At 39.8% G+C, this 23,389-nt stretch overlaps 1 protein-coding gene across 7 annotated transcripts in view; it reads right to left on the bottom strand.

Annotated features, from left to right (window-relative positions):
• Positions 1–23,389, bottom strand: part of tbc1d32 (TBC1 domain family, member 32) — a 149,321-nt gene that overhangs the window by 41,608 nt on the left and 84,324 nt on the right. For all 7 annotated transcript variants that reach the window (XR_004633611.1, XM_034700079.1, XM_034700078.1 and 4 more), the window contains exon 29: positions 5,534–5,603. Coding sequence is in view for 6 of the 7 variants with exons in the window: in XM_034700079.1 (XP_034555970.1) it covers positions 5,534–5,603 (70 nt within the window). In the remaining variant the exon portion in view is untranslated. The remainder of the gene's footprint in view (positions 1–5,533; positions 5,604–23,389) is intronic.

Here is a 23,389-nt window from a genome sequence, read left to right on the forward strand (position 1 = left end):
TAAAGAAAGAAACGAGCAGTGTGAGAACTGTTACTCAAGTCAGAGGGCTTGCTGGTGGAAAAATACAGAGCGGACCAAGTGCTAAGCACACTGGCATCATTAGAGTGAAAACAGAACAGCAGGAGAACATTTACAGATGAAGACGGAGAGAGGGAGAGGTCTTGAACTACTGCGGAGTCAGAGGAGCACAATGCTCTCTCTCTGTATACAGCAGCGTGTTTATCTGAAGCAGGGGATGTTTAAAGAGACGGGCAACATATGACTTCCCATTGGTGGAGCGCGCTTCCTCCACATGAACAGATGGAAGATCGGACAAACTTTAAAACCAAAATCCACATACTAGACCTTCACACCTGCCACTATCATCTCTCTCCCTCACTTTTAATCTCCTCTATCCCTCTTTCAAACCCCAACTCGGTCTCAGCAGATGTGTGTCTAACATGAGTCTGGTCCTACTCATGGTTACTGCCTTGTAAAGGAAGTGAGAGAGCCGGCTCCCAGTTTTTTCCTTTCGCTGCTTAGCTCTCACAGTGCTCAGCCCCACAGCCCCTCACAGCAGAACTTTGTTTTGATTGGTCAGCATGGCGGCCATGTGGAAAAATCAGATGTGTGGATAAAGGTTATAGGTGATAGAGGGGAGGCGGTGTATCGTGGCTTCATCTGTTCCTTCTGAGAGGGTTAGGGTTAGGGTTCTTCTCAAAGACCGGGCAAATACTCACTGAGAGGAGAAATCGGATCAGCCCATCCAAGCTGAAACATCAGATTTTTCTCAATGCCAACCTGAGGACATAAATGTTTGCTATAGTTCGGTTCTGGTTTGGTTCTGGTTTGGTTCTGGTTCAGTTCTGGTTCGGTTCTGGTTTTGTTTGCTTGAGTTTGAAACTGGTTCGGTTCTGGTGCGGTTCTGGTTCGGTTCTGGTTCGGTTCTGGTTCGGTTCTGGTTTGGTTTGCTTGGGTTTGGTTCTGGTTCGGTTCTGGTTCGGTTTGCTTGAGTTCTGTTCTGGTTCGGTTCTGGTTTGGTTCTGGTTCGGTTTGCTTGAGTTCGGTTCTGGTTCGGTTCTGGTTCGGTTCTAGTTTGGTTCTGGTTCGGTTTGCTTGAGTTTGGTTCTGGTTCGGTTCTGGTTCGGTTCTGGTTCGGTTCTGGTTCGGTTCTGGTTCGGTTCTGGTTCGGTTTGCTTGAGTTCGGTTCTGGTTCGGTTCTGGTCCGGTTCTGGTCCGGTTCTGGTTCGGTTCTGGTTCGGTCTGCTTGAGTTTGGTTCTGGTTCGGTTCTGGTTCGGTTCTGGTTCGGTTCTGGTTCGGTTCTGGTTCGGTTCTGGTTCGGTTTGCTTGAGTTCGGTTCTGGTTCTGTTTGCTTGAGTTTGGTTCTGGTTCGGTTCTGGTTCTGTTTGCTTGAGTTTGGTTATGGCTCTGGTTCTGGTTCTGATTCTAATCCTAACCCTAATCCTAACACTAACCCTAACCCTAACCCTAATCCTAACCCTAACAGTAACCCTAATCCTAACCCTAACCCTAACCCTAATCCTAACCCTAATCCTAACCCTAATCCTAACCCTAACCCTAATCCTAATCCTAACCCTAATCCTAATCCTAACCCTAACCCTAACCCTAACCCTAACCCTAATCCTAACCCTAACCCTAATCCTAACCCTAACCCTAATCCTAACCCTAACCCTAACCCTAATCCTAACCCTAACCCTAATCCTAACCCTAACCCTAACCCTAACCCTAATCCTAACCCTAACCCTAATCCTAACCCTAACCCTAATCCTAACCCTAACCCTAATCCTAACCCTAAACCTAACCCTAATCCTAACCCTAATCCTAACCCTAACCCTAATCCTAACCTTAACCCTAAACCTAACCCTAACCCTAATCCTAACCCTAACCCTAACACTAACCCTAACCCTAATCCTAACCCTAACCCTAACCCTAACATTAACCCTGATCCTAACCCTAACCCTAACCCTAACCCTAATCCTAACCCTAACCCTAACCCTAATCCTAACCCTAACCCTAACCCTTATCCTAACCCTAATCCTAACCCTAATCCTAATCCTAACCCTAACCCTAATCCTAACCTTAACCCTAACCCTAATCCTAACCCTAACCCTAACACTAACCCTAACCCTAATCCTAACCCTAACCCTAAACCTAACATTAACCCTGATCCTAACCCTCACCCTAACCCTAACCCTAACCCTAACACTAACCCTAACCCTAATCCTAACCCTAACCCTAACATTAACCCTGATCCTAACCCTAACCCTAACCCTAACATTAACCCTGATCCTAACCCTAACCCTAACATTAACATTGATCCTAACCCTAACCCTAACCCTAACCCTAATCCTAACCCTAACCCTAATCCTAACCCTAACCGTAACACTAACCCTAATCCTAACCCTAACCGTAACACTAACCCTAATCCTAACCCTAACCCTAACACTAACCCTAACCCTAACCCTAACCCTAATCCTAACCCTAACCCCTAAAAGTCCTGATATGCTGATTGATCCAAAATGTTAAAATAAGATGGGACTGAATCTTATCATGTCTTGATGTTGGGTCTTTGTACATATTAGAAACAAAGAGTACGGTCTATACTTGTTTTGGCTTCACTGTTGTACAATGTGAGGTGGTTGAGACGCCTCATCCATCTTTATACACAGGTAATGATCTGGTGCCATCATAAACTGCAAAATGAAGTGGACAGGCCGTCTTATCTGGTTCTTTTAAGGACACATCTTTACAGGCTGAGGTCAGATGATCCAGTCAGTGAATTGTGAAACAGCTCACACCGTACGTTACTGCGCTCCATTTTAATCTCCCCTCTGTCTGGGATGAACTGTTCTCTCGTTTTATAGCAATGGCCTTCTCTTTGCTCATCCTTGGGGCAAATTTGCAGCTCTAAGAAGGAAACTGTGAACCGTTACTTTTGTGCGTATACACAGTTCATGGCTCCAATACAAAGTTCTGGCTTCAATCTTTTAGAATCACTGCATTTTAGGATCATGTAGGAAAGAATGTTTGACAAGATTACAGACCCAGGGGGAAAGGGGTTGTATTCAGAGATGAAAGTTTTACATCTAAAAGAATTAAAAGTGATGCATTTGGAGGACAAAACTGAGTTTTTGACCCGTACAGGAAAAATCAAGCCCTGCTTTCAGAAAATGCACAGCTCACACAAACTTAGAGACAAGCTTCAATACATATTTATAGACTGAGTGAATTATGGAGATGGAAAATAAGGTGGGAAGTCTGAGTATAATAAGGTGTGTGGTGGAGTAGGCCCGGAGGTGAGCTCTGATGTCATAATAAAATTGCTTTCTAAAAGTTCATGAGCTGAAGCTGAAGTGGTTTACAGACAGGTTAATCAGGAAGGCTCGGTCGTGGACGCACCAGCAGCTGTAAGAAACTCAAATCAACAGACTCTAATAGAGGACAGAGGGGTGAGGCTGTTGTAGGACTCAGAGCAAACAGCTGGTCAGACCGAGCAGCGAAAAGTTGTGTGAAACTTGTGAGTTCAGTTTTAAAAGTCTGATTAATAAGAACTGAATACAGTGTAGATTTTCAAAATAAAAGTAACCCGTTCCACCGACTCTGCAGCTTTAGACTCTGCCTTGTTAATAAAGGCTGTGTGAACAGACGACATCATCATATATCAATGATTGGTTAATGTGGGGTCTACATTCATCCTTGTCTTGTTAATGAAGGACAAAGTCGATGTACACAGCTCGATGAAAGGTTTGGTTGAATACACTTGAACAACATGTATGCAGAGATTTATTGATCAAACACAAAAGTGAGTTGCCCTTTCGGTTCAGTGAGGCTATCTCTGATAAAAATCAGATACATGTTCCTGCCTATGGACATTAAACCAGCGAGCTCTCTGGGTGTTTTTGAAAGGAAAATTAAGACTTACCTTTTTAATCTGGCTTTTAATTTGGAGTAATTTCTTGTTAGCCCTTGACTGCATTGTTATTACTATTACAATTGTTTTAGAATCATTTTAATTAAATTAAATTAAATTAAATTAAATTAAATTAAATTAAATTAAATTAAATTAAATTAAATTTTATTTTTTATTTTTTATTGTCCGGTATCTTTCTAATCTTATTTTATTTCATTTTTCTTCTATTTATCTGATTTTATTTTGTAGATCTTATTTTAATGATTTATGTTTTTTTCTGATATTAACCTGATTTTATTGTAATTTTATTGATTATTATCTGATTTTATTTTATTGATTTTTTTGTCATGATTTTATTTTATTTTTAAGTATTTCATATCACTTTCCCCTATCTTGTTTTAGCCTTGTATCATTTTACCTATTGCTGCTATTTTCTGTCTCTCTGTCTTTTTGTGAAGCACTTGAACATGTGAAAGGTGCTCTAAAAATAAAAATGAGTTGAGAGTTGAAAGATTCTCATGATGGAGAATGGATGCTATTGAGTGACAATAAAAAGGTTTTAAAGGTGACATATCATGCTCTTTTCATCAATATATATTGGTCTAAGAGGTCCCCAAAACATGTCTTTAAAGTTTATGCTCAAAAAAACACTTTGGCATGCCTGAAAAACCCTCTTCTTCAGTTCTCCTCAGAACACTCTCTCTGACCACGCCCCCTCATGAAGTGGGTGTGGCCTCGGCTCTCCAGCATGTTGATCTAATGTTTACATGTTGGCTGAATATATACGGCTGCCCACAGACCCGCGTTACTTCAACCCTCTGAATCTGATCCAGAATCTGATCCTGACGGAGAGGCGCCTGTAGCAGGACCTTTCTGAAGGATTGGTCACAGATTTAGTGTTTCTTGTTGTTTTATTTATCAGTATGTCGACGTGTGTCTTGGTACACAGCTACGAACATGTAGCTATGTGGCTATGCTAATTAGCGCTAGCACTTGATAAATAAAAATCATCCACTAGATCTTCAAATCTGCAGGCGTGGGGAGTAAAACCGATCTCTACCAGAAAGGCAGCAGGACCTTTTCTGAAGGATTGGTCACAGATTCTGTGTTACTTGTTGTTTTATTTGTCAGTATGTAGACGTGTGTCTTGGTACACAGCTACAGCTACAGCTGTGTACAAAGGCATTACCGGCACCAATCTTGGTGCCGGTAATGGAGACGCATTAGCACAGGAGAGAGGCTATTTCTAACTTTGATTGCCTTCTAATGTAAGGTGCATTGGGGCTGCTTCTGCACTTTATATGAGTTTGATTGATTGATCTTTTACAGTAATGAAGCGGCATCACTGTACCATGTCTACAAATAAAATCAAGCACCAGCAAACAACTATATTAGAGCATAAATGTCAGGAAGAAATCAATAGTAGTGTTTGTATTTTCATATTTTCTGTGTCTTTACTTGTTGTTCTGCTGTTACTGTTTTGTCTTAATGAAGCCTGCACTTCAGTGAGTGCACTTCAGTGAGTACAGGACTTGATTTAAAGAGTGAGTACACAGCAGGTTCTCTGCAGCGTCTGATCAAATAAGGAGCTATAATAAAAACACTTCACATACTGCACATACCTGAGACAGGTGTAGACTCCCAGCTGCTCCACAGATGATAACAAGGCACTCTTTACAGTCTGCTCCTCAGCTGGAAGGAGAAGTGATTAAAGAGAAGAGATGGTTATTAGCCAAGCGAGGAAATACCCAGAGAGAGGAGAAACACTCCCCGGGTATCACTAACAAGGTGTGTTACGACACCTGGAGAACGGGAACGTGACACAGTATCATGACTTTCTACTTTCAGGACCTTACAGGTGATGTTTGTGGTCAGGGTGAGTTTGTAGTCGGTGGTTTTGCAGCAGATGTTTGGTGTTTAATTGTGATGTTTGTGAGCGAGCACAGCGTCAAGGTGTGTCTGGTAATTTCGGTAACGGGCGACTCCACAGCGGCGGAGTCATAACTCATGATTCCAGGAGTGTGGTGGAGTTTTTTGGAGAAAGAGGAAATTTTGAGCCTTGTGAGAAAGCTCTTTATCTACAGACTTTATCTTTATCTGTGGAGCGAGATACAACAGCAACCCCCCCAGAAAAATAGAGGAGCGGAGCAGCTTTAGATCCACACGCCACAGCTTTTGTACAGAGCTATCAGTCTCACCAGCCTGCTCTCATGGGCTCTTACTTTCCACCATTAAGTGTCCAGAATCATAAAAATATATTAGTTTTTGGAGTTACAGTTGTAATCGCGTGGAGAAATGAAGCAATAACGGCGGAGGAGGAGGAGGGCTGATATTTTGTTTTTGCGAGACGTCTCCGCTGCTTCCTGGCTTTTGGGAGAAAGATCATTATTACATTTGCGGGTAATAGATCCCCTGCTTCAGACGCTTTGCGGTGATGATGAGAAGTTTTTAACAATTAATATGGTAAGTATAAGTGGTGGGGAAAAACTCAAAATCCAATTTACGGGCTAATGGTGCAGAAATATGCAGGGGGGAAATGATAACACAGGAATCTGAGACATAATTCAACATTGTTACCGTATAAAAATCACAGCTGAGCACTGAGGATTAATCACAGGCCATCAAGTCTTGTAATAATTGAGAGAAAATGGCTTGTGATGAGGGGATGAAGCAGCACCAGGACAACTAGCGCTGTATTTTCTCTCACATATTAACATCTCTAAAAACCTCTTGCTGATGGCAATTACCGTCTAATGGAGATGAATGCTCTCTTGTTGTTCCTCTAGCCTCCTGTCTCTCCAGTATTGAGCCACTGGTGTCTATTCTACAGTTTTCTAATAACTTTAATTCAACCATTTAACGGCTGGTTTAAAAAGAAGAAGCCGCATGCAATTTATCTCTGACAATAGTTGTGACAATCTGTTCTTAATTGCAAATCTGAGCGGCTGTGAGAGTTATGAGGAGTAATCTGGGGGATCTACGTTTCAGCTCCGGGTTGATTCAGTCTCCAGAAGCCGCCTTGTTCTCGGCGCTGCAGGGAAATTAAAACAAAAGTACCAAAACAAAGACGCCGGGTGGATTCAGGGGATTGGTTTAGACTTTAGAGAGTCATTGCGGTGAGGCGCATTTTTAAGAAAATCCTTCAAGACGAGCGTGCAGAAAGCCGTGTGACACATCAACAAATGTGTGCAGCTTTAAGAGTGAATGTGGAATTAAGATTTTATGATGAGGGGAGTGCCAGAACATGATTTTAAAGACAAGCTCTCACAGCTGAGGAGAACTCCAGAGAGTGGAAACATCCACAGTAGAGATCTGCACGATTATTGCCTCACCCTGAAGGGATCCTAATGTGCATAATATGTTAACTATACATCATCCCTACACACATTTTGACTTTAGAGTTCCATCTTGTGCAGAGCATTTACAGTTTTAGCCATAAAAGGTGGAGTTACTTGCATTCTGTCTTTTTGCCATTATCCATAAACTCTAATGATTTCTTTTAATTTAATATTTGAGATTTAAGCCCTGTGATAGGCTGGTGACCTGTCCAGGGTGTACCCTGCCTTCTGCCCGACGCTAGCTGGGATAGGCTCCAGCCCCCCGTGACCCCTAACGGGATAAGCAGTCAAGATAATGGATGGATGGATTTGAGTTTTAATGAAATATTTGACTACATTTTGTTTTCTTTCTTTCTTGATCTTATATTTAAAAACATTTTATGTTTCAACGCTTATGTTTGTTTAATGTCATATTTTACAATCAAAGGCTTCTGGGCTGTCGGGCACCCTGCAGAGATGTAAAGAGGTCTTTGATAAGGTAATTGATAAATAACGGTTGAGGCAAGATCAGTTGTGATTCTGTGTCCAGCTGGAGAGTAACCCAAGACTTCCACCAGATCCTCTGCAGTCTGGAGCAAGATCGCCGGACAGCTGGAGTCGTGTGACCGCGTTTTTCCCACTGTAATTACTGAATCAAGGATTCTCCTCCTCCTCCTCTCCTCATCCATGTTGTCTTTCTGGTCCTCTGAAAACCTCTGACCTGTTGACTCCAGGCCTGGCTCTGCTCATCATGACTTTGGTTTGTTGTTGTAGTTAAGTGAAATACGATCTGGTGAGAACACAGAGTGTTTTATTCTGAAAATTAACCGGATGTTTTCATTTTGTTTTGGTGAAACCTGACTTCCTGTCCCGCTCCATCTGCTCTGTTGAGATTGATGCGTCGTGCTCCGGCATCCAGCAAAAATAGAAGTCTTGCGTATCTGATCCGGAGGACTCCGACCTGCCGGATCAGAGACGGAGCCCGAACACAATGGAGCGGATCCAGTGGAAGTTAAAACATTGACTAGAATAGTAACCTATCAGAACTGGTGCTGCAACTGATCGGAGATGGACCGGACACAGATCTGGTGGAATTTGGCTGATTATTTATAATAATCTATCCCAATCAAAAACAGACCCAACACTAGTATTTAGTATGTGTGTAAAGTTGTATAAGTAGAGAGAGAGAGAGAGAGAGAGAGAGAGAGAGAGAGAGAGAGAGAGAGAGAGAGAGAGAGAGAGAGAGAGAGAGAGAGAGAGAGAGAGAGAGAGAGAGAGAGAGAGAGAGAGAGAGAGAGAGAGAGCAGATATATTTGGCTGCACAAAACAAACATCGTCTGAATGATGCTTCATAAATAATCTTGCCTTGTCTTAGGTTAGTACAGAGGGAGGAAAAGTTGATGAAATCAAGTTCTGCTACAAATCTCTTTTTATGTTTCTCTCTCTTTCAGCCACAAAAAGCTCCTCAGGAGAAGTTGGTGTGAAGCGTAGGTAGAGAGTGCTAAAAGAATCACTTTAAATAATGCTTCACTTGATCCGTCTGCGCTATTAAGATGCAACAGTCAGCACAAAAGGTGCCATCTCTTTGTTTTCACAGCCACCCAATTTCAACAGGCGGCAGAAATAAATGAGATTGCTGGACGGCTGCCTGAATGAGTCAGGGCCATGAAGTGTGAGGAGATACAACTCAGAACAGTGAACTGACAGAGGTTAATACTCAGCAAATGAGTCCGCTCTCTCCATACAATGGGAGCACTGAAGGAGGGCAGAGTGGCCGGGACTGTAGTCAGCGTCAATCAAGCGCTAAGAGGTGCCTACAACCTGTTCTCTGTCAACACGCACACGCACACACACACTCACACTCGCATACACATATATACAGGCACACACACACATATGTGTAGCTGCTAGATTGCACAATTTAACAAGAGCCATGACAGCTGCCTGGTCTCCTCAGAGGCTATTTGGTGGGAGGAATATTAGAGGGAAAATGGAGAAGCAGAGAGAGAGAGAGGACAGTAGAGAGCCTTCGTTTCAAAGCAATAAAGAGATGTAGAGGCGCGGGCTAAAACGGCTGTTTCATAACTGATTCCTGGTTTGGTGCAGGAGCAGAGAGAGCAAATCATTTACACAGCATCACAGATTTTATTCAGCAGCTTCTATATGTACTCATATCGACTGAAGCATCATCATCTAAGCTCAAACACGTCTGATTAAAGTCAATCCCTGCAACAAGACCATACTTGTCACAAAGGTTTGTGTGGAAGATTAAAGATTTGGAGCTATCGATCTTCCAAAACTAGCTGCTGTATGATACAGTGAATTACATCCTGAGTGCATTAAAAGCCCATTCAAAACATGGGTTTGTCTCTTGTTATTGTCTCAAGGATGTTTGAGCTACTCTTTGCAGAATGATGTATTTTTCAGAGGGACGTTTTCTCAGAGATACGATCATGATTTGCTGGATTAGATCAAATCACAGCCACTGTTTGTTATCACAGATGGGATGTAAAACACTCTGAGCCCCAGGTGTTAAATTAACTTGTATGTTAGAAATAAATCTGACACGCACTATTATTTAAAAAGAAACCCTAAATGTCTCACTCTTATACGAACTCTGCTCTCTCCACCTGGATACAAGAACTTCAGCAAAATGAGATTCAGAAGCAGCAACAAAAATATCCATAAATCTTCCTAATTAATCTATGAAATCTCAATTCAATCAACATCTCTGAGTAGCTCTAAATCTGTCACCTCTTTGTCTGAAGTGTCTCAGCAAAAAGGGGGACTATATTCATCTGTTCTGGCAGTGCAGGTACATTTCTTGTTTTTGGTCCTGCATAGCTAAAGAGCTTAGTGGCGTTTTCAAATTCAAACTCAAAAAAGATCTCGGGCTCTTCCTACTCAGCCTGCCTTCTAAGGATGTGTCTCTTCCCTCTTTGTAATTTGAACTGTTGGGTAAATTACTGCTCTTGGCAGGAAAATGTGTTTTGTTAAAACGGATCAAAGACACACCTCCCACTGTTACTTTGTAGTACAAGAAGATATTTAATGTACTTCCTCACGAGAGGATCAGTGCTGTTCTAAAAGGTGATGAAGAGTCGTTTCTGAAAGTCTGGAAACTACTCATGGACTATCTTCCTATTGAGACTTTCAATTTGTTGGCAAAAGGAATTTCTTACTTGACTTGGAAATCTTCTGGTCCCAACACTAACAATGGGCACTCTCATTTCCAATAAGGCTAAACCAGGGCCTGTGTAGTGGCAGATTGATTAATTATGCAGTTTATATGATTTTACCTCGGGGTGTTGAAATTGAAAGTTGACATATCACGCTCTTTTCATCAAAATATATTGGTCTAAGACAGGGGTGTCAAACATGCGGCCTGCGGGCCAAAACTGGCCCGCCAGAGGTTCCAATCCGGCCCGCGGAATAACTTTGCAAAATGAAAGGGTTACATAGAAGACATTAAGACTGCAATTTTTCAATAAAATTAACTGCGATTTCAGATTTGTCCTCTAGGGGTCGCATTAATTTATATTGTTGATGGAGCGCACCTGAAAGACGCTTTTTTTCCTGGGACTTTTTTCTTAAAGTGAGGAAATAGATTAGGCTACTTGCTGTTTTCATAATCCGGTTGAGATTCATAAAGACTTTTTAGAGCACTATAAGATGATCCACTAAATAGTCAACTTTACCTTCTTCATTATTATAATCTATCTTTTCTTTTGCAGTAAACATTACATTCGGTGTCAGGTGAATGGGTAACCTGTGTGTTTGGTGTGTTCGCAGCAGGTTTCAGGGCTTAAAGAGTAAAATATTCGGCCCACTATGGGACTCATCATGGCAGAAAATACAAGAGTTTTTGTAGAAAGATAGTTCATTAAATGTGAACATTTTCAGAATGTGCTTGTACTTTTTTGCACTAAAACAAAGGGAAAATTTAGAGTTGCCATTATTTATAGGTTGTTATGTTGTGATTTGAGTTTGACACCCCTGGTCTAAGGGGTCCCCAAAACATGTCTTTAAAGTTTATGCTCAAAAAAACACTTTGAAATCAGATTTTGGCATGCCTGAAAAACCTTCTTCTTCAGCCCTGCTCAGAACACTCGGTTTTCTCTCAGACCACGCCCCCTCAGGAAGTGGGTGTGGCCTTGGCTGTCCAGCACATTGATCTAATGTTTACATGTTGGCTGAATATCCACGGCTGCTCACAGACCCACGTTACTTCAACCCTCTGAATCTGATCCAGAATCTGATCCTGACGGAGAGTCGCCTGCAGCAGGACCTTTCTGAAGGATAGGTCACAGATTTAGTGTTTCTTGTTGTTTTATTTGTCAGTATGTCAACGTGTGTCTTGGTACACAGCTACCAACATGTAGCTATGTGGCTATGCTAACTAGCGCTAGCACTTATCCATGATAAATAAAAATCATCCACTAGAACTTAAAATCTGCAGACGTGGGGAGTAAAACCGACCTTTGTGTTTATTAAGACAGCCTACAACTAGCATGCCTCCCTCCTAAGCTCCTCGTTAGCACACGTGTGCAGGTAATGAAAAACGGAGGAGGTGTTGAGTTGTATTTTATACAGTCTATGGGCTGAACAAGCTCCGAGCTCTGACTTCCTGTTACAGACCAGATGTCGTTGTGACGTATGAAAAACACTGAAAACTGAAATGGCTGGTTTCAGCACACATTTACAGAAAGGTGGAGAAATCAGAACAGGGGCAGAAGGGATTTTTTTCATTCTCGGGGGGTTTGTAGACATGCCAGGGACACATATTTCAGGTAGAGAACCCTTAAAAAGTGGATTTTGCATGATATGTCACCTTTAATTACATTTTTATTTATTTTCCTTTTTTTTTTTTTTACTGTTGTGTGCTTTTGCCGTTGTCTTACTATCTGGATTCCCATCTCCTTGTAGTATTGTAATATTTGATTTTTGTCCCTTTAACTGTTTGGTACTGTCTATTGTCACTGTTCTTATAATCTGAAATTTAACCCATGCTTTAAATGCGGCAGTTGGCCTAGCAGTCTGATCGTGCGCCCCATATACAGGGGCTATAGCCCTTGTCGCATAGGCCTCAAGTTCAAGTCCAGCCTCGGCCATTTACTGCATGTCCTCCCCACATTTCCTATCTCTGTTCAGCTGTCCCATCCATTAAAGGCAAAAATTCCCCAAAATATATAACTTTAAAAACAGTGCTTTATAATGTCCCGCCTAACCGTAAAGGCTCCACTGCCCCGCAGGTTTCTGTTGTTCCTCTTAAAAAGGGGGCCGTTACATCATGTTTAATGCAACCACACAAAGTGACACCTGTGGTGAACCGGCTTAATGTGCAGTGCTGAGAAACATGGAGGCTATGCTGCATCAGCTTAACTACGGCAGAGGGACCAAGCAGCACAGTCAGCAGTGTGGGAGCATTTCAGGTACACCGAGAACGACAGAGGAGTTATACAAGACGTGTGGAAGTCGCAAGGAATGAGATGAGGCAAGGTAGGCTTGAGGGAGGTCGGTCTTTACTCCGGACTTCCAACATACAAGTACATACCACAAACTATTACTACTTCCTATTTATCCACCTCAATTCTTCTTCTCCTCCCACCCCTGTTCTGGTGTGAAAATACCACCCCCCAGTGTCCACCACAGATGATGGATTACCTAACCTGATGCAAAACGCTGTGTCTAAAAGGGTCCAAGACTCTGACTGCACAGAATGGACAACATGACTTCATTTCAGCCAATTATGAGCTCCACAGGCCACGCCTCCACAGGCCACGCCTCCAATGGCCACACCTCCACAGGCCACGCCTCCATGGGCACTGGGGAAGCCAAGGCATGTGCAGAAGCGTCCTGTTGGTGACGTCAACTCCTTTCTGCAAACGCTCATTTATCTTACTGCTAAAAATTTCAAGACCCCTCAGGTAGGTCCGGTCCACAGCAGAACAGGTTCTTGTGACGTTCTGAATCAGATACTCATGACTACGGTGAGTTCAAAGACTATTGTGAGGCGGTTTAAATCTTACTTTTGTGGTGTTATTCTTATCCATAGAAGATTAAATGCCTCATTGTTTTTTTGTCTTATATAAAACCAGCTGCATACATATTTGTCATACTTTTCAATAAATAAACTATGACTTGTAGAATCAGTTTGTTTGCTCTTGTTGTAACTGGATTGTTGTCCTTCTAGCTTTGCATCAACAACAAGCCCTATAAAACCATCATGTACCGATTGTGCCAGCAGAGTCCCAGGGAGTCTGAATTAAGGATAAGATTTGACTCAATGGGATGTTTTATATAATTTGTGTTTGTCTTTGCCAAAAAAAAACACAACAAGCAGAGCTGTCAAAAACTCTTTTAAGAGCGGTCAGGTGGGAGAACTAGACCCTGGAAAATGTTCAATGTTACTGAACTTATGTAAAAGGGTATAAATGATTTCTGGATGTGTCATAAAGCTGAAGAAAATCAACAACTTTGAAGTAAGTGGGATAAATAAATGATCCAGATAAACAGTCAGATTGTTCATCAGCGCGGCCTCAGAGGAGACGGGTCTCTGTGCTGACAGACTGACAGAGACAGCTCTGATTAAAGACCTGCAAATATCTCTGTCTTCAGAGGGAGAAGAGAGATGACAAGTCTTTGTACTTATTTAAAAATACACAATAATGAAAGTATGGTGAACAAACATCAAACACTGTTTTTAACCACTAATTTACATAATTTAGACCGAGCAACGAATGACTGTCGACTGATCTATAACAACTGATCCTTCTTGTTTATTATCTGTTCTTCACCATCTCTGGGAATTTGGTCTGAACACAATTAATAAAGCACATCAAGTTCTGCATTATTATAATAGTAATTATTATTATCATTATTATCATTATTATCATTATTATCATTATTATTATTATTATTATTGATTATAATCATAATAACTATAATATTGATAGTTATTGTTATTTGTATTATTATGACTAATATTATATTTGTTATGATTAATATTATAGGTATGATTGTTATTATTATTTTTATCATTTTTATTTTATTTATTTTTATTATTATTTTTTATTATTATTATTATTATTATTATTATCATTATTATTGTTATCATTATCATTATTATTATTATTATTATTATTATTATTATTATTGTTATCATTATTATTATTGTTATCATTATTATCATTATTATTATTATTATTATTATTATTATTATATATATATATATATATATATATATATTATGGCAAGCCGTTCAGGAAATAATATATTGAATGAAAGTCTGAATATATTGAATGAAACTCGATATATATGGAATGAAGTCTGAATATATGGAATGAAACTCGATATATGGAATGAAGTCTGAATATATGGAATGAAACTCGATATATATGGAATGAAGTCTGAATATATTGAATGAAACTCGATATATATGGAATGAAACTCGATATATATGGAATGAAAGTCTGAATATATGGAATGAAACTCGATATATATGGAATGAAAGTCTGAATATATGGAATGAAACTTGATATATATGGAATGAAAGTCTGAATATATGGAATGAAACTTGATATATATGGAATGAAAGTCTGAATATATGGAATGAAACTTGATATATATGGAATGAAAGTCTGAATATATGGAATGAAACTTGATATATATGGAATGAAAGTCTGAATATATGGAATGAAACTTGATATATATGGAATGAAAGTCTGAATATATGGAATGAAACTTGATATATATGGAATGAAGTCTGAATATATTGAATGAAAGCTTAAATAAGTACTCTGAACACCACTTCTAATCGTATTGTTTTATTGTCATCAAAGAGACTCATCTTTTATTAATGTCTCTCTGAAAATAACCTTTTGCACTTCTTTTTAGTGTTTCTGAGGGGACACATTTTCCTCTACCTCTGTAACCTGTGGTAATTTGGTCGTACTTTTTCATTACACTCACTCACTGTCAGATGATGCACACAGGTATGAGCTCGACCTGTTAACATTGAACAGGATGCTACATTATCACAAGTCATAACAAAAGTTAGCTAGCGAACTAGAGGACTGAACCACCTGAATAAAGAAGGGGCAATATCTTTAGCCTTTGTAGAAGTGTGTACAACCTGTGATATTTAATATTTTCGTATTTTCACTTGTTTACTACCCTCCTAAATGCTTCTGCAGCCCACTGCTTCGTGTTCCTCTCGTCTCTCTGTGCAGACGGTCCGATCATCACTTTTGGATGAAACCAACTTAATGGAGAGGAGGGGTGGGTTCCTTTTTCCTATACGGATTGACTTAACAGCACATGCATTACCCAAGGGGTTGATAACCCCTTCATTAATTAAAATTGCAGTGAAAACATCTCGTGCCTCCCTCATGGTTGCATTACTAAAAGCTACGTCTAACCGGAAAACAAAATCACACCCCTATGATCACACCCCAGAAAGACAAGATGGCGCAGGCCATACATGACGTGATTTTTCATTCCATATATTCCGAGTTTCATTCCATATATATCGAGTTTCATTCCATATATATCAAGTTTCATTCAATATATTCAGACTTCATTCCATATATATCGAGTTTCATTCCATATATATCAAGTTTCATTCAATATATTCAGACTTCATTCCATATATCGAGTTTCATTCAATATATTCAGACTTCATTCCATATATATCGAGTTTCATTCCATATATATCAAGTTTCATTCAATATATTCAGACTTCATTCCATATATATCGAGTTTCATTCAATATATTCAGACTTCATTCCATATATATCGAGTTTCATTCAATATATTCAGACTTCATTCCATATATATCAAGTTTCATTCCATATATTCAGACTTCATTCCATATATATCAAGTTTCATTCCATATATATCAAGTTTCATTCAATATATTCAGACTTCATTCCATATATATCAAGTTTCATTCCATATATTCAGACTTCATTCCATATATATCAAGTTTCATTCCATATATATCAAGTTTCATTCAATATATTCAGACTTCATTCCATATATATCAAGTTTCTTTCCATATATATCAAGTTTCATTCAATATATTCAGACTTCATTCCATATATATCAAGTTTCATTCCATATATATCAAGTTTCATTCAATATATTCAGACTTCATTCCATATATATCAAGTTTCATTCCATATATATCAAGTTTCATTCAATATATTCAGACTTCATTCCATATATATCAAGTTTCTTTCCATATATATCAAGTTTCATTCCATATATTCAGACTTCATTCCATATATATCAAGTTTCATTCCATATATATCAAGTTTCATTCAATATATTCAGACTTCATTCCATATATATCGAGTTTCATTCCATATATATCAAGTTTCATTCAATATATTCAGACTTCATTCCATATATATTAATTTCCTGAACGGCTTGCCATAATATATATATATATATATATATATATATATTTTTTTTTTTTTTTTTTATTATTATGGGATTTATTCCTACAACAACAGACTTATACACCATGACCATGAAAGATGAGGTATGATGAGGGTATTGTTTGCACAGAACACCTCCATCAGTCTAGTTTGCCTCCTTGGTTAAGCGTACAATATCATATTAAACCTGTTAGTGTATTTACGTTGCGTTAATTCTGGCGACCCCTTTGGACAAAATCAGGAGTGTTTTTCTGGACTGCATTTCCCATAAGCATCATCATCCACTGTCATAAAGACGCTACTCTTGACAAAGCGTGTATTTGTAGCTGAAGCAAATTAATGGAGTGCCGTTAATTGGTCATCAGATAAAGACTTCTCTCACTATCAACAGCTACACAATCTACAAGAGGCTCATTATTACCTGGGTGGTAAACTGGTGAACAACACTTTCCCCAAGAAATGGGAAACCTGGTAGTTGTGGTAGCTGTCTAGAGTTATTTCTTAATAGGAAACCAACAGCTCAGAGAGTCTGTACAACATGAGGGGCTCACCACTTTACTTTTGGAGCAGGAGACCAGAAAGTAGTTTGAAACCAAGAGGGTCACTCAAAAGAAATATAGTGCTTAACCCAAGAAGGACAGGCACCAAGGTATCTCTACAGACTTCCTGAAGTGATTATTTTAAGTAAAATGAAAGATGCAAAAGAAACTTCTTGTTAGTCTAGTCTTAGATTTACTTTTTTTTCTTTATCAAAAAGATCAACCTCTTAGAAAAGCATCAACATTAAAAAGTTGTACAGCTCAAATAATGTTACGTTTAATAAATAGTAGTCGCAGACGTCTAACCATCTGCCTATAACCTGATTGGATTAAGTGGCAAGGAGTTTCACCAAAAACAGGGTTAACAGATCTATAATGTCTCCCATTCTAACCATAGACCTTTCTGGAGTACCTGAGCTCCCTTGTCTCGTAGGTTCCTCTGTAGTAGTCTGCAACTACTACTATCTGTCTCACCACTATCATCTCTCTCTCTCTTCATCTCTCTCTATTCCTCTCTCGAACACAGTCTCAGCAGATGTGTGTCTAACATGAGTCTGGTCCTGCTGGAGGTTTCTGCCTGTTAAAGGAAGTTTGTCCTTGCCACTGTAACTTGCTAAATGCTGCAAAGTGCTCTGCTCATGGTGGATTAAGATGAGATCAGACTGAGTCCTGTCTGTAAAATGGGACTGGATCTTATCCTGTCTTGATGTTGGGTCTTTGTTAATAGAATAACATTGATTACGGTCTAGACCTGCTCTGTTTGCAAAAGCGTTTTGAGATAACGCTTGTCAGGATTTGACGCTATACAAATAAAGATTGATTGATTAAGAGAATGAAAATGAAAACCACATCTTTCAGCTTCTAATCCAACATATGTTAAGACATGAGTTTTTAAGGTTAGGAATGAAAGAGTCACAGATGTGAAGATGTACTGAGCGAGAAAATGTGGTAATAAACAATGTTGTAAAATATCAATCAGCCAGACAGCTTAGCTTTTATCATCTCATCACTCCCACTCATGTTTATTCTTTCACCAACCATGTTATCAACACGACAGAGCTCTCATATGTAGAGAGGGAGCAGTTTTATAGCACGCATAGTACACTGTTATTGTTATTTTACTGTCGCTCACCCACTTTATTTCTACAGGGGACTTGAATGCCTCGGCTGGCTGCAACATAACAGACTAATATTAAGCTTGAATAGATGTTGGGGGAATCAGATTTAATGGCATGTGGTTGAGTCGTCTCTCAATTGGAAGGTTGGCGGTTCATTCTTCACACAGATGACATGTCCAAGTGTCTTGCGCAAGACCCTGAAGCCTGAATAGCGTATGAATATAATGTGAATGAGTGAATGTGACATGTGGTGTAAAGGAGGTTGCGTGCTTAGAAAGACCAGAAGCGCTTTATCAGTAAAAGTGTATTTACATTACTGAAATAATGAGTGCAGTGAAAGTCTGAAGCCTGTGACGAAATTAAAACTAAAAGCAGAATCAAACTGTTTTAGTATTTGTTGTGTGGCTGAGCTTTGATTAAATGTTCCATTCAGAAAACGTGTAGTATTTCTTAATAACATACGCCCTTAAAAGCAACTTCATTTACACTCCATTAAGAAAATGTGAACATTTTGAAAAGGGTTGCAATAATGCAGGACACTAGCTATTACCACGGGCGATGTATTTGCATAAAAATCAATTAAATTGCAAAGGTTAGTCACATTTAATGCATTTAAGTGTTATGGTAAATGCTGGATGGTCTGCAGAGGATGGTGCTGCAAAACCACTCTTACTGTAATTAAAGCGTATTTTGGTTCCTGCTTTCATTCTAGTCACTTTAATTGCACTCCACCACTTGATCTTCAACAACACAGCCTGCAACGCTCTATTCTATGTTTAGTTATTGCAGTTTATATTGTCACTATGGTGTCACTGAATTACCTAACATAGGTGAGAGATTGTTGTAAACAAAAGTGTATGATTACCAAGAGTGGAAAAATATTAAACACTGCATATTTAAGGGATAGACAAGTATTTTTTTTCGACACCAGTGTGTTTTTCTTTTGTACCTTAACATGTTTCGACTACAAACTTCCTGCAGTCCTCCTCAGGAGAGTCACTTGGAGCTGTGAAGTCCACTGACAAAGACTAAGGGTTAGGGTTAGGCATAAAGTCCACTGACGGTTAGGGTTAGGGATATAGTCCACATTGTCTGTCAGCTGATTTATAGAGGTTGGGTCAGCCTACCTGAAGCAGCAGGATGTGCATGCCCCCTGTTGTTCAACAGTCTTAGGACAGCAACCTAGGTGTGTGAAAGCATCTAGGCCCCCTCGTCCCGGTTCACTGTCCTCTGGGCCCAGGTAGGACGACCAAACTGCTTACAGACGACATGGACCCTAACCCTAACCCTCAGTGGACTTAATGCCTAACCCTAACCCTTAGTATTTGTCAGTGGACTTGATCACAACTCCACGTGACTCTTCTGAAGAAGACTGCAGGAAGTTTGTAGTCGAAACATGTCAAGGTACATAAGAAAAACACAGTGGTCTAGTAAAAAGAACTGTCTTATCATAGTATATTGTGTCGGAGCTAAGGAACCTTTTTAGACTGCTTTTGTGATGTATCAAAAATCCACATCTTCCCTTGCCTATAGATAAATACTTTAGTCATCCTCAGGCTTAGACTACCAGGAGAACTGGCACACTGACACACTTCTATCCCTCTTTCCAACCCCAACTCAGTCTCAGCAGATGTGTGTCTAACATGAGTCTGGTCCTGCTGGAGGTTTCTGCCTGTTAAAGGAAGTTTGTCCTTGCCGCTGTAACTTGCTAAATGCTGCAAAGTGCTCTGCTCATGGTGGATTAAGATGAGATCAGACTGAGTCCTGTCTGTATGATGGGACTGGATCTTATCCTGTCTTGATGTTGGGTCTTTGTTAATAATAGAACATAGAGTACGGTCTAGACCTGCTCTGTTTGGAAAGAGTCTTGGGATAACGTTTGTTGTGATTGTGCGCAAAACAAATAAAGATGGATTGATTGACTGCATGGGTGATGAGGTTAGAAACTGAGAGGCTGCAGATCCTCCAAATAAAAAGCTGCTTGTAGTTGTGCCTAATGTTTAGCACAGTGTTCTCACCTCAGCCGTATGAGATGCAGGTTTTGACATATAGGATAGGTGACACTTCAATAACCAGTTACATTCCTCACTACCTCCTGAATATGCTTCCAGCTCCTGAGTCTGTCTGAGTCAGGGATTTTCAAAACTGCACACCCGTTCAGTTCAGCCTCATCCTTTTTTTCTGCTCATTATTGTAATCACTTTTTTGCTAATTAGATACAGTATACGTTAATTATATTTGACTTTCTGGCTGATCTCTTTACTGAGCTTCACCCCCCTCTCTGCTTTAAGCAGTCACATCTGCATTAATATAATCATTTTACCCATGAGTGCTTGGTGATTGCAAAGACACCAAAACATCACATGAGCAGCGGCACATTGTCATTTGGTTCAGATTAAATATAATTTACATCCTCGGATATAAATTGACTTTAAATATACACTGCAGAGACAACTCAATCTATGCCAAGGTTGCGCTAATTTGAACTAAATGAAGTATTATATTAAACTCAATTTAACTTAAATCAATTCATTTGACTCAGAGAGCACTTTGAGGGTATTTGGGAGAAGTAAAACAGACAGGACCATAGACTGTATAATAAATGGACGTAGTATCTGTGACGTCACCCATCTGTTTTGAAGTCAATCGTCGGCGGATGCCATATTGGAATCCTGAACTCAACCTAACTTTGTCCAAGCTAGTCTGAGGTAAAGAGGCAGGGCTTTAGCCATTTTGCTAACAGCTACAGTGTTCCCATCTGCCAATCAAGTCAGCCATGCCCTTACTTGGGCAAAACTCGTAAGTTTAATGTCTTCGAAAATACAATGCTAATAAAATTCAACCCCACAAATGAGCTTTTCAGACCTAAACTGTTTTTTGAACCAGGCTGTAAACATGTTTATTTCTGCTGTAAAGATCATCTTCTTTGAATGGGTGTGTATGTGGTTTCCTGTGTTTCTGCAGCCAGCCTCCAGTGGACACTTGATGAACTGCAGTTTTTAGCACTTCTGCATGGGCTTCATATTTTGAGAGTAGAGCTTGCCGCTTGGATAGGACCCGATTTTTATTCTTCTTCTGTGGTGTTTTTATGGCGGATGGCATCCATAATTGTTGCATTACCGCCACCTACTGGACTAGCCAAGGCAAAGCAAGGCAACTTTATTTGTATATACACGAGGGCAACTCAGTGTGCTTTACATTAAGATATTAGAAGCATTGGAAACACTCAGACAAGCATAAAAGAACACAATTAAAATGGCAAATATAATAAAACAGAAAAGAAAAGGAAAATTAGAAATACGTTAAAAATAAAATTAAGATTTGCATTTAAAGTGAGTTAAAATGAGCTAAGATAGGAAAGCAGTGGCAAATAAAAAAGTCTTAATCTTTTGATTTGACTACATTGATTTAACTTTGCAACACATGTACAGTGTCCAACCTTCTCAAACCATATTCAGTAATATAACTCAGACACAAGTCTGAGTTTACTGGAATCCTTCCTTCAAATTCCATAATGTCCAGAAACCTTTAACATCATCAAGTGTCATTATGTTTCTTAGGCTCTGTTTTTTGTTGTTCAAATTTTAGGAGCTTCTAAGGTGAAGAATCAGATGTTTGACGGTCTGTATGAGCAGCAAAAATCTGTAAAAATAAGACCGTGTAATCTGCAGTCAGGACTTCACTGCCTTTGGGAAACTTTAAAGTTTTCAAGACTTTCTAAGTGTTCATTAATTAGCCGTGCTTATTCACATTTTTAGCTGCCATCAGCCTGATCAGGTTGTTTAGCCCGCTGGCTACCTTTCACCTCCTGAAATCTCTCACTCATTTGATATGGGAAACATGTAACATCTCTTAACCCGGGGTAAAACACTGCTCTGAATAAGAGGAGGAATTTCTTACTTCACTTTTTTTTTTTGGCCTTCCCTGCAAGTCCACAGGGATGACCCAGACTCCCATACAGCACTGGAGAGGTGTGTACTACCAGAACAGCTCGATCATTTTCAGAGACATTAACATCTAAAAGAAAGAAACCAGATAACCTGGCTGCTACCAGGAGAGGATTAAAGTAAATGAGCAATCTGATGCTTAAAAAGAGAAGTTTAACAGCTTAGTGGACAGCTCTGTGTGGCTCCTGCAGCATTGTTTTCAAGGTTAACAGAGTAGAGGAGGAACAGTGAAAGGAAACACTAAGACAAGGGTCACTGAACATTACCAGGAGTTTCTGCTTCAAAAGAATCTGTTCTGCTGTGGTGTGTACCAAGCGGCAACGTCCAGTCTTAAAACATAAAGCCCATGCGGAAGTGCTATAAACTGCAGTTCAGTGAACGTCCACTAGAGGCTGGCTCCGGAAGTACTGGAAACCACATACACACCAATTCAAAAAAGCTGATCTTTACAGCAGAAATAAACAGCCTGGTACAAAAAAGGATTTAAGTCTGAATAGCTAATTTCTTCATGGGCACACACTGTATGAGGGTGCATTTATTCATAACGCAGCAGTTTTGAAGATATTAAGATTACAAGTGTCCATAATGAGAGGCACAGCTGACTTGATTGACAGGTGGGAACACTGTAGCTGTTAGCTAGGAGGCTAAAGGCCCGCCTCTTTACCTCACACTAGCTCAACAGAAGTTAGGTTGATGCACAGATTGATGCAAAGACTGCTTCTGTGCACACCTTAGCATAAAAACATGTTACCAGCTCAATATGTCGATACCGCTCCGCCCCACCTGCTGATCCGGGACTCTGAGTCCGGCCTTATTACGTGGAGAGTTTTAGAGTTACACTGAAAACACATCCCACTTTTAAAGACGTGAAGAAGTTCTGGCTCATACAGTTTTACTCTATTTAAAATTAAGATGTGAGGGAGTCTGTGAGAAGCTGGTGGAGTGTACTGCTCCTGTCATGAGTAAAAAAAAAAACAGAAAATGAAGTTGTGATTTCTTCTTCTATCTAAAAAACTAAAATAGACTGCAGGCTATAGTTAAGATATGCAGCAGGGTTGCGGGCACACCCCTGCCTGACATGTCAAGCCTCCACCGAGCCAGGACCCTCAGCAAG

The sequence above is a fragment of the Notolabrus celidotus genome, chromosome 13 (assembly GCF_009762535.1).
Source record: "Notolabrus celidotus isolate fNotCel1 chromosome 13, fNotCel1.pri, whole genome shotgun sequence".
Classification (NCBI taxonomy): Eukaryota; Metazoa; Chordata; class Actinopteri; order Labriformes; family Labridae; genus Notolabrus; species Notolabrus celidotus.